Source organism: Anneissia japonica, unplaced genomic scaffold, assembly GCF_011630105.1.
Source record: "Anneissia japonica isolate Jap-2015-1 unplaced genomic scaffold, ASM1163010v1 scaffold165_len1371125_cov188, whole genome shotgun sequence".
NCBI classification, from domain to species: Eukaryota; Metazoa; Echinodermata; class Crinoidea; order Comatulida; family Comatulidae; genus Anneissia; species Anneissia japonica.
Genome location: NW_022697648.1, coordinates 99,234 through 112,282, shown reverse-complemented (window position 1 = coordinate 112,282; position 13,049 = coordinate 99,234). Strand labels below are relative to the sequence as shown.

At 34.9% G+C, this 13,049-nt stretch overlaps 2 protein-coding genes across 3 annotated transcripts in view; both read right to left on the bottom strand.

Moving 5' to 3' along the window:
* LOC117102247 (glutamine amidotransferase-like class 1 domain-containing protein 3A, mitochondrial) overlaps positions 1–412 on the bottom strand; it is a gene marked incomplete at its 5' end in the record, with an annotated part of 3,450 nt that extends 3,038 nt beyond the window's left edge. Inside the window, one exon of the mRNA XM_033242470.1 lies at positions 291–412. Within this exon, the coding sequence (XP_033098361.1) occupies positions 291–412 (122 nt within the window). The remainder of the gene's footprint in view (positions 1–290) is intronic.
* A 5,189-nt stretch (positions 413–5,601) lies between these two features.
* Positions 5,602–11,371, bottom strand: LOC117102245 (cationic amino acid transporter 4-like). 2 transcript variants are annotated; one of them, XM_033242467.1, is made up of 4 exons: positions 11,239–11,371; positions 6,925–8,545; positions 6,640–6,748; positions 5,602–5,991 (listed from the first exon to the last, which is right to left on the bottom strand). In XM_033242467.1, the coding sequence occupies exons 2-4, from the start codon at positions 8,494–8,496 to the stop codon at positions 5,819–5,821; spliced, it is 1,854 nt and encodes a 617-aa protein (XP_033098358.1). In that variant the 5' UTR covers positions 8,497–8,545; positions 11,239–11,371; the 3' UTR covers positions 5,602–5,818. The 2 variants fall into 2 exon arrangements, with proteins under 2 accessions (XP_033098358.1, XP_033098359.1); XM_033242468.1 differs by having other exon boundaries at positions 11,256–11,341.
* Positions 11,372–13,049: the final 1,678 nt, after the last annotated feature.

Below are 13,049 nucleotides of genomic sequence, written 5' to 3'. Positions count from 1 at the left end.
GGGCTAACTCCTAAAAAAGGTGATTTGAGGTAATTTTTAACTACTTGAGTGTGATTTGTGTTTTTGGGAAAGGGGGAGGGGGTGGTTGAGTAGGGGGACAAGTATTCTTTTTATATGCCACTGAGTAAAGCATTTTGCATTAAAATCTCTTGGGGTGGCCATGCAACCAAGCTTAGACCCACATTAGTATGTAGTTAACTATAACTGCTGAGCAAACAAAAACTGAGGACTATGCCAGTCACAAAAACATCCTGTATGGGGCATTTTTCAAATAGATGAACATATCTTACAGATTCTTGGCAGCACCGAAGCCACCAGGAAAGATAACGGCATCATGATTATTGACATCTAGCGTAGAGAGAGCTGCAATCTTACCACGAGCAATTCTTGCCGATTCCACCAGTACATTTCTGAGGTGAAAAAGCGGAATATTCCATAGAGAATATATTTAATGATATACTGTCTGTAATAAAAATAATGGATGAAATCATTGAACTACAGGTGGAAATCAAACATAATGTCACCCTTGAGACTCATTTGTTACTACTGTATATTAGTAGGGAGCTTTGAATTTGTGATGACATAGAACGTAGAATGCAATGACGTAATGTTAATTTAACTGCGCAAGTCTGGATGTTACGCGTTACGCTCTTTTCTGAACTCTGGAATGGTTTTTGGCCGAATCTATCAGGACTATACTGAATTAAACATTTGTGCGTCAGTCTTTTGCGTTCATGGCATATCAACGCATGTGTCATAACAAAATCGAAATTGATTTCAAGTAGAACGTAAAACATTTATGTTCCCTCTCTATGTTCTCAATTGAAAGCTCCATATTATTACCAAATGTTCCATCTGATCATAGGCTTAGCCAGCGAGCCACCCGGCCGTCTTTTGGACGGCAAACAATTATTTAGGACAACCACTTTGACCGTGATGGCTTAGACGGCTTGGCCTAATCAGCTTGGTATATCCTAATTGGGCCTGGTCTACCTTTAACAAATTCTTTATATTCTTCCAAGCTATCGAATGTTACACTAAACTAAAGCTAAATCATATTTACGTTTGATAAAAAAAAACCTTTATTGATTGAATGTACAGTACATTGTTTTTATACCAACATTCGGTGGGGATTCCCAAAAAGGTAACCTACCACTGCCTAATCAGTGAAAAGTTCACACATCACAAGTTTAACACACATCGTGTTAAAAGATTTATACCCCGCTGGAAAATGGACGGTTCTCAGTCGCCCACAACGCATGCACGTGGCTCTGCAAATACGATATTTGAGTTTCGGCTCCCCGACACAATACTGTTGATGTTCGTAACTCTCTGGTTATAATTAATTCATGAAATACCATAAAGAAGATAAAAATACAATAGGTCTCGTCCTATCTCTTGATTCGGAGGACCTAGAGTAGAATTTCCACTAGACTATAGCCCCTATCGCACTGGACTTAATTTGGTCAAATTAACCGAGTCACTGGCTAAATTGACCAAAAAAAATCCAATCCGAACATCGGTTACAATTCCCTCAGGGTTAAATTAACCAAGCCGAATGGTTAATTTTACCGACCTCAGCCTGCCCAGTAAAACTTACCACGGTCTCGGTAACGTGCAACACGGTTAAAACTTTCTGAGTTCATGACCTTCGGTACCTCACGTATGCGCTTTAATCATCTGACATTTCGGTGTTGATTTTCTGTTTTCTCATATGTTTAAGCTTTCTCTACCTCCCCATAAAGTTATCAAAGTTATAGTTTCCTCGTATGTCCAGTCTCGGTTTTTTTTTGTTTTTTTCCCTGAAGCCATTTTGTCTTCTTCCATGTTGACACCGCTCGAACAAAACTGGAAGTTGAAGTCACAAACTAGCGCCCTCAATAATATTTTTTATACACAAGGTTAAATCTTGGTAAAACTATGGTAAAACTAACCGGTATAATATCTTCTCAGAAAAAGAAAAGAAATTCATAATACAGGGAAATTAATAATAATTAATTTATTTAAAAACTGGAAAGGAGTTGGGAACCAAACGACCCAACCTAGACTAGTTAGTTAGGCTGAAACGACTAGGCTTAGGGCCTGGCCTCAGTTCTTTCTAACTACTCTTTCTAGAGGGGATGCACCATTGAGGTGCTGCAGGAGCCTGTCTATCCACATGAGAGAACATTGCAACAGTCCGAAAATTGAGAAGAAAAAGATGTTTGCATATTTGATACACATTTTAAATGATGACCCACCAAGGAGGTGCTGACCAAGCTATCCTGCACTGGACAGTGACCAGGGTAGTCGTGTCATTAACAACGGGAAGAGGGCGCCTACCGCTAAAAGCTAGGCTAGCTCGGCAAAGCCTAGCCTAGTGTGGCTGTAGGCCCTATATAGTAATATAGCCTGGCCTAGGGCCAAGCCTGTAAGGTTAACGGCTACTGCCAGGCTGGGTAATGCACTGCAAACTTTCTTACCACAGCAACTCTAGCCTGGCTATGAAGGTCTCTTGATCCAGACATACTGTTGCAAACACTGCTCCGAAGAAGGTGAATATACAATGGCTTAGTCCAAGATTGTACTCGAGACAACATGTTCCAAACTCACAACCAACACGAACCTAGCTGCCTGTCCCCAAAATCCGGTGACGGCGCTCTGTCTGATTCGTCGCAGAATAGTACAAAAATCGAACCTCACGATGGACCGCCGAAAACACCAAAACATCACAAAGTATTTTATTTTGTATACGCCCTCCATCGAAACAAATTTATATACAGTATTACAATATATTTATATTAAGAATATATGTTTGTTTGTAATTTAAAAATAGATTGATTTTATCTCATGGTCCTTAAGTAATATGATCGGTGGTCTAGGATTCTTGAAATGGGAGAAAATTCCCCATCTTGTAAATTTTGGCTTAGCGAGGATTCAAATCTTAATAAACTGTGTTAACCAGTGACTTTGATTTCTAGGTAGGCCTATGTCCAATAAGCGACGTTCAATGGTAAACCTGAGGCCTATTTTTTTTATTCATTCAATTAGGCCTGTATAGTCATTTTTTTCATAATGTACTTTTGCAATGAATTATAATTGTTACAAATTAGTATAATGTAACTTCATACGTCAATAGGCCTACCACTGTATACTATCACATGAGCTTTTTCAACATGGGAATTTGCCCGAAGGTGTATACCGTATACGTGTTATGCCCCCTTTTCTCCAATTTTTTTATTCAAAAATATGTACGTATCTTAGCAGTTCCCTATTCTTCAAACATACAAATGAAAATGGTGAAACATAAACTGCACCAGGAGTGTCAATGTCCTATATCATAACTGGATGAAATAAATGCATGCTAATTATTTGTCGGTTAATAAATACAGTATACAAGAGCACACATGCCTAATAATGACTAGTATGTTAACAGAAACATCGGAGCCAGCCATCTTAGGGGTCCGAATTACCGAAATGAAACGAAATTACTCAAATGATACCCAAATGAAAGGGAATTTAATACCCAAACGATACCAAAATGAAACAGAATCACCCAAATGATCAAAACACAAATGAATTGAAATGATAGCCCAAATGACTCGATGGTTATGTCGTTTATACCAAGCTAAACTTTAAATATGATGTTATTTGGTATAGCCTTGTTATATGAATTTATTATTTTGTAAAGTTTGTATTCCTTTATTCATTACTGACGTGTGTATATTATTTGTCAAACCATTCGTTTTAGTATTTCTAACGTTTATTATTAAAACCTTTCGTATTTTTAACATATAATTTATGTCAAAATTATTCGTATTGGTATTTATAGCGTGTTTAATCATTGGATAATAATTAATATTTTTCATCTATATAATTTATTCTGTTAATAGGCCTAATTTCTAATTATTTTTGTTTAATGTATCTGCATCGTGTTATTTTATTTAAATTATTCATTCATTTCATCTGTTTCTAATGTTACTTGCGTAATATTTCTGGACATGCATTACTTCTTTATTCATACAGACGTAACTTTTGTTAATCATTTATTTAATCATCTATACACAATTTAATACCGGTAGTTTATTCATTTCAGGCGTATTTGGGCTCATTTTTAATTCCTGTTGTGTGTAACTATGCTCGTTGAAATGTCGATATCAGACGATAGGTTTAAAATAGTTGGGTGTTCCCGATATCAAATGAATAGGCCTACTGACTTTTATTTTTAATTTTTACAAGGCGCTACGCTCATCCAAAACATATGTGGTGTTGCCAATCTGAAATAAACAAGTTTACCAAAATATGTTTAACAGAAATATCAGTAGGCCTAGTGAACCTGTTAAATTCAAAAGTGCTAGATTTATTGAAAAACAAAAACCCCGCTGGGGGAATCAGCCTAAAATAAGAGTACAGTTAACTTATAAGATTTCCCGTCGTGAATTTGAAGACGGTACCGGTACGGTTATCGAAAATAAATTTTGGATGTAGTCAGTTTGAATTAAATGTACCTGAATAAATCCCTAATATTCATGTATGTAAATTTTGCTTTATAATCATACAAATTATTTTATAAATTCTAAAAAAAAAAAAAAAAAAAAAAAAAAAAAAAGTAATAATAGTTCTAGTAATAATGCGGATAAAAAAAAGATAATAATAAATATAATAATAAAATAAAAATAATAACAATAATAATAATATAATAATAATAATTTATTATTGTTATTATTATTATATTATTATTACAGTGTATTATTATTTAATAGTGGTACTCAATATTCAATTTCGATTCAATTGAATTGTCATTTGGGTAATGGGTAAAAGCGATCGCGATTCATTTAGGCAATTCCGTATGGGTTTTCATTTGGGTAATTCCGTATAATCTGGGTATAATTTGGGTAATTCGTAGGACCGTTAAGGAGTACAGGTCTCCCTCTAATTAAAGACCCTTCCATTTACTCCAATAAAAGACCATATTCCCGTGGTCCTGAATTAACAATTGTCTTTTATCTTTTTATCATTCAAATAAGAGATCAAATCTGCTAAAGAAATGAAAACCCCGGTCCCAAAAGTGGTCTTTAATTGGAGGGAGAGACCTAGTATTATATATTTACTAACTTCAAGAGCGTCTAGATTAAATTTGATTTGGATTGATCGGCATTCATTCTCAAAAAACTGCAACTGAATAAAGCTTGGAGTCAGGCCATATCCTTGACGAGACCTATGCTTGAAGTATGCTTAAAGTCAGGTCATAGTAAAGAATGAAAGGCTGAACTGCCTTAAAGAACGAATTCTGGCTTATAATGGGTATTGAATTGTAATAAGCTAGATTTTGGTGGGACTATAATCTGACTGGCCTGACTTTCCTACGTATTTCCTTGCATTTATAAAATAATATAGGCCCTTCATCCATTTAAAAAATGTTCTGCTAGAATCATCAAAAATGGGATCATTAGGCCTAATGAAGCAAAACGTATATAAGGTAAATATCACTCGTTGTTTTTGTACTGATCTTAGTCTTGTTATGTGTACCCCAAAATCATTAAGCATCAGGACATAAGCAGCTAACGGTCACTTTATTTTCACCATTGCCATTGTTTTATTATGTATCACATCATATAAGTAAATATCATATATTACCCATCATTATATCATATATAGGTAATAGGCCTATAAAAATATATCACATCATATATTACATCACATTATATCATATATCTGTATCATTTAAATCATTTCATTTTATTGTAAATTACGATACATTATATTACCTAGCAAAATGTTACATATATTATATATTGTAGGTTATAGCTTCTTCAATTTATTATATAATAATATTATCTTAATAGCTGTTCTCATCTGATGATGGTACATTTACTAATTTAACGGCTCCATAATCGCCGTAACTCATTGACGCGGAAAAATGAGATGCGTCGTTTTCTTCCTCCGATGATGAATTAATGCTTATGCCCACCAAACTATGATGATAACCATAAATGCCATATATTAACAACCCTATGGAAAAAAAATCCAAATATGGTGTATAATAATAACAATAAGATAAATTATACATATATAGGCCTATATATACATATATATATCGTATATACACATATATATATATATATACATATATATTCAAGTATATATATATCTATACACATTATATATATTCATATATATACACACATATATATATCATACACAGGCTTATATATATATATATCATATACATATATATATATTCATCTATATATATATATATATACATCTGAGACAAATAGAGAAATAATAACAGTGCTCAAATAATATATTACATAATATATAAATAAAAAAAGAAACACTACACCATCACCGCACCGTTTAAGGCAATTTAAGGCACAGGGGCCAGCCTATTCATTACTCACAGGTGCTCAAGTAATTGGGGGGGGGGGTATCTAGACCTAAATAATACTATCAAACTACCATATCTTATTATGCGTCTATTATCAATGTAGGCCGTAACTGTTCCGTCAATCCCCGGCCCTTTGATTGTTTCTAACGTCCCATGAAACGTCGTAGGCCTACACACGTTCGTTAGTGGGTCAACCGCAGCTGGCCCTTTTTTGATTATAGTCAATGGAGTTATGTTTGATAAAGTTTGATTAAAAGGACCATTCTTACCTAAAAATACCCACGCTATAAAACGAATCCATGTAAACACGGAAAGATTCACCAGTAGCACGATATTGCATAGCATTGCAAGGGCAGGAATGAAAGGAACAAAAGGTACCTAAAAAAGCAAATGGAGAGAAAAACTAATTCAATGATTACAGTATCCAGTTTTTAATATAATTATTATTTTTAACTTAATTACAAACACAGCTTTTAAACATTCATGACATTTAGCAAAAAGTGCCGTTATATTTTTTGTTTTGAAATGTCAATGCAAAATTCGTCATTTCTTACCTTAAACGATAATTTTTCATAATTCTGGTGATGCATCAATATGATAGTGAATGTCAATACTGATCCAAGAAGAAAAACTATGAATACTATGAAATATCCCCAGTGGCCATTCATGATGTCATTGGCAGAATGGCTGAGTAACGCAGTTGTACCAGCGCAGCATAACGCATAAACGACGGTAGATATTGCCACTGTACGTCCAGGAACGTCACTCTTTAGGAAAAGCAACATTTCAAATTGTGATTTAAGGGTTCCGCTAGTTTCGCCCATTTGGTCTTCATTCACACAAACCACTGGGACACAGTCTTGTTTGTTAAAGATGGTAGCATTTTCATTCTCAGGTCTGTATCGAAGCACAATAACAGAAGCTGAAACAATCGTGTAACAAAGAAGACTGCCTATGTTTAGAGATTCCACCAACGCGTTGAAATTTATAAACAAGACGATCACCATCGTAATTGCTCCGAATATCACAGTTGCCATCACAGGAGCCTGATTGCCAGAGGAAATGCGAGCGAGTGGTGAAAAGAGCAGTCCGTCGTTAGCCATAGCGTAAACAAGTCGTGGAAGAGTATGTAGCGATATCAAAATTGATCCAGCAACACTAAAAGACATTCCGACTAAAACAATGTATGTTGGAGCTATTTCTCCCATTTGTTTAAAAGCATCCGGAAATGGCATAATCGTATTTATTTCAGACCAAGGTACCAGCAACGTGATAGTGCTTGCCACTACCAAATTGACAACAGTGGATCCAACGACCACGAGCACCAAAGCCTTTGGAACACTTTTGGCGGGAGTCTCGCATTCTTCGCTAGACACACAGATAACTTCGAACCCGGCATAAAGAAAAAACAGTTTTGCAGATCCCGACACAACACCGCCGAATCCATTTGGGAAAAATCCACCATAATCCGTCCAGTTAGAAAAGTCTATAAAAACCGACCCATATGTTACCAGGATGAAAATACTGATTAAAGTGGATACAGTGATAATATTATTTATTGCCGAAGATAACTGTACTCCAAATAAGACAATTATAGTAAAAATTAAAATCATAAAAGCTGCAAGAAAATCTGGATAGCTTGCTAAAAATGGAGAGTTCCATTCTTTTCCACCCATTAGATAATCAACTGTTGCGTTTCGGATAGCATCATCAAACACCGTATCGATGAATGTGGCTAATGCGCGCGCAATGCTCCCAGACGCAGCCATAAATTCTAAGATCATGCTCCAGCCTATAATGAAAGCCCAGATCTCCCCGATGGTCAGGTAGGCATACAGGTAGGCACTGCCCGCTCGTGGTATCCTACAACATAATTCGGCGTAGCATACTGCAGACAATAAGGCTGACGATGTTGCTATCAATATTGATATATTGACAGCAGGGCCTGCGTTCTCGGCAGCTACAGCCCCTGTTAAGACATAAACACCTGCTCCAATAATATAACTTAATCCAACAAAAGTTAAATCGAATGTTGTTAAACATCTGTTCAATTTTGTGCTCAAAATATTGGTACAAATCTTCTTCCGTCGATTTATATTCTCGTAAATGATTTCTGTACTCTTCATTACTGTGCGTTTTAAGCTTTCCTTAGAATAGATTCTTTGTATTTACTATCTATTTGTAGAAAAAATATCATATAATTAAATCATTCTGCTGTATGATACATAACGAATGTGAATTTTAAATCGATGTAAAATACCAATACAAAAGCTTAATATTTACGATAATCTATTACTTCGTTCCCTGAGATGGTATTGCAATTCCAGAACGCAACTTGGGACCCACAGAAAAGAAGCGTGATTGCAGACCAACTCGGACAGCGGCTATGTTAGGCCTACTATAGGCCTACATGGCCACATTAGTCACTGGTGGCCATCAGATTGAGAGTGCTCAATGTTTTTTTCGTAGGAATAATTTGTTACAAGCTAGCTGGCAACTAGCCACGTTGAATTTTGGATTTAAGTGCCAAATTTGACCAAAAAATTGCAAATTTTACACGTTTGTACCCAAAAATTGTATTTTGAAGCTAGTCCGTTACTGGAGTTAAGATTCAATTTGAATGCATTGGTATCATACGAAAGCTATGGTGACACATTATGTTAATTGTAAGCTATCATTGCAACCTTTCATTTAATACTTTCTCAAAAACTGACCACATACAGAATAAAACACCTATAAAAAATTCAGATATATCCATTTTGTATTTTAGGAGTTTCAGTATGTCAAAGGTCATCATTTTGGGTCACAAAATTAACATAAAGTGTCCTCGTGCACATCGTTGGGTGCCTATAAAACGAAGACCGAAGACCCAAAAACGAAGCCCCCTATTTTTTCTCTTTCATTTTGATAATACGCCAGGCTCTTACAAAATCCAAATTACGAAAATTTGTTGGGCGTCTGCTTGTGAAATTTTCAAGGGTCTTCGTTTTATAGACACCCTATATGGGTGTCTACAAAACGAAGACCGAAGACCCGAAAAACGAAGACCTCCAGTTATTTCTTATTATCTTATTGAAAGTATTTCAAAATCATCATAAAACAGTTACCAAGTACCTATTTCATTATTTTATCGAAATAAAATGAGGAATATCAAGAAATACTTAAGGGTCTTCGTTTTATAGACACCCTGGGTCTACAAAACGAAGATCGAAGACCAGAAAAACGAAGACCCACATTTTTTTCTTTCAATCGTGGTGAAAATAATGTTTTTAAATCACTTCATGCTATATATTATGCCTATACAGTATATAGTATTCGTCTTCTTAGCACATTGTTGCCGGAATCTGAGTCAATTGAATGATTTACCCTTTATTCCAGTTCCAAAGCGGCAACCAATGTTGTACGTCCAAGGCTGGTGGCTGAGCGCGTCTTGGCGCTGCACCCTCTAACGGTACGCGTATTTTGGGGCCTACAAAAACCTTGAATACAGTATTTCATTCATAAACTAGTTCCATGTTAAAATAAACAGTAGGAATGTGGTATAGTGACGCATATGTGCAGCATCGGTCATTTGGTAGTGACACCAATATAGGATGGACGAGATAGGGTCTTCGTTTTATAGACACCCTGTGGGTGTCTACAAAACGAACACCGAAGACCCGAAAAACGAAGACCCACATTTTTTTTTCTCCCAATCGTGATAAAATAATGAAATATGTACTTGACCACTGTTTTATGATGATTTTGAAATACTTTCAATAAGATAATTGATAGATAATTGGAGGTCTTCGTTTTTCAGGTCTTCGGTCTTCGTTTTGTAGACACCCGATATAAGGTGTCTATAAAACGAAGACCCTAGACAATTTCACAAACAGACGCCCAAAAAATTTCGTAATTTTGATTTTGTGACATATTATCATCAAAATGGAAGAGAAAAAATAGGGGTCTTCGTTTTTGGATCGTCGGTCTATAGACACCCCACATCGTTTGATAGATGATGTTAATAGCTTTCGTAATACCAAATATATTCAATTTGAATCTTTCAATGGCAGATTAGCTTCAAAATACATTTTTTTCTCGGTAAAAATGTGTAAAACTTGCTATCTTTTCGTCAAATCGGGCACTTAAATCCAAAATTCAGTGGGGAAACAGCCCACTTCGCGTGTGTCAAGAGCTGGTAATGAGGATTCACCTTCTTGCCAGCTTGTAACACATTATCCCTACGAAAAGAAATACAATTGGCTTCTTTAATAGGCTGTCAGCAGTGATTAATAGGCAATATTAGGCCTAGGCCTATATAATTTAATTATACAATGCAATAATAATCATTGTCAAAACTCATCTGAAATTAACACTGATCATTAACTAGACCAATGCAGACATAATGCACTAAATTAAAATATAAAATTTCATCAGATAAAAACATATACATCAGAATATTGAATGATAAAAATATAGGCTATTTAAGAATATTGTTCAGTTTGAGAGATAAATAGGCCTAAATGAAATAAAAGTTCACATCATTAAAAAGCACAATACAACCAGTCAGTAGAATGGTTTTTCAAAACCATTATGTATTTATTTAATAATAATAATAATATCTTTAACCAGAATGACACAATTATTTGTGGAAATGTTTTTACATTGTGGTCCTGGATACTGTGATCAAAACGAAGTAAAAGCAGAAGGATAAAAAGACGATCTATTGTGAACAACTTATGAAGGCGTGTAATACGGTTATTGTTGCTAAAAATCCAGATTTATACAAGGCCGACACAATGACGGCTATTACTGGTGATATAATTATGAACTTAAAAACTATAAATTCGACACAAATAAATGTTTGCTGAGAATGTGTTTACGCCTACCGTCAATCGTCACAAACCTTATACTGAGAGTATAACTCAGACAACTAAATCTGATAACTACCGTTGTGTTGATCCCTACAATGCCTTTCAATAACCAACACCCAAATCGATACTGAATAGTTGCAGATAGCATATGTGACCTCGTCACAATGAAATCGTTAAATTTCGTTGCACATTTTGTTATTCAAATTGAAAGCATTATTTGCGCAATTTGAACATTATTATGCATAATAAAACGATTTAGTGCGGCATAGAATATACTAATGGAATAGCCTTATTCAGGCAAATTTTTCACTATTAGTAAGTAGAGAGGGCCCAGCCAAGGATAAGCTGCCATTTCGTCCTGTTAAGGTTTTCTCAGCGGTTTCATCATCCTGACCTCATCCTATTTGAAATATGCTTAGGGCCACCCAGATTTTTGCGTGAAATCCAAGATGGCCGCAAAAATCCAAAATGGCCGCCAAAATTAAAATTATTAGCGATATAAAACATATTTATTCGGTTTTGTCAACTTTTTAAAAGTGGAATTGCCACCTCGGACATAAGTCTTTCAAGATTAATCGAAGGCCACTCAGAATTTGGCCTTAAATCCAAAATGGCCGCCAAAATTGAAAATGGCCGCCAGAATTAACTCGGCCAATTTTACCTATTATTTGTTCATGTTAAAATTTTTAGGTGGATATGTGTGTGTATATATATATATATGTGTGTATATGTGTATATATATACACATATAAATATATTTATAGGCCTATAGATGAGGACAGCCTAGAAGCAAACTTGTCTCCGCTAGCCCTGGAACATGATTTACAATAAAAAAAAAAAAAATAAATAAATAAATAAATAAAAAATGGCAATAAGAAGCAGAAGTAGAACCAAAACAATAAAACTTAAATGACTTGGCAAAAAGTAAATCATAATAACATAAATAAGAAATATTAGTGGCCCCAATACCGAACCTTTGGGAATTCCACATTTAATTAATTTATAATTTCAATTTAAATTTTTAATATTGTTTTCTGTTGTGCAAAATGAATGAAAGCAATCAAAAGCAACGCCCCGGATTCCATATGCTAATAGTTTTTGTAGAAGTAGCTGATGGTTAATAAGATCAAATGCTTTTGATAAATCAAAAAAATACTAAGAAGCAGCATTTTATTTTCAAATGAATCTAAGATTTTGCTAACTAGTTCAATAATTGCATGTTCAGTTGTGTGTCTTTTACGAAAACCATATTGAGAACGTGTCAAGAAAGAAAGCTAGAGTCTAAAGTGCATAAGCCTGCCTATTATAGATATAATATACAAATAGATAGTTAATAATAACCTGGGTGCAGTATAAAAGTAAGTATAAGTAAATCATAGTGCACCAAAAAAAAAAAAAAAAAAAAAAATCCAAGCCCTAGGTATGGTGATTTTTGACTCGCTATAGATATTTTGAATCAGAAAAACCAAAAATAGATTTTACTGCACCTTTTTCCCGCTAAAGTTCCTTTCAGCAGTTCTACAACCAGGTTATAATAACAGAGCCCAGACAAGAACATAAGATGCTAAAATCGTATAAAGCATGGCCCTTCAACGAAGAGTCCCTTTCAGGGGCGAATCCAGTAGGGGTGGGGCACGGGAGAACGTGCCCCACCACCCGTCTTGCTACTAAATTTTAAAAATTTCAATGTAAATGCAATGTTATGTGCTACTCACCTATTCTGAAACTGGTCGGGGCACCTTTTTTTTTAGAGCATTACCACAAGACGGTTTATCAATCTCTATTATATCATGGATGTATATATATATGTATATATATATATATAT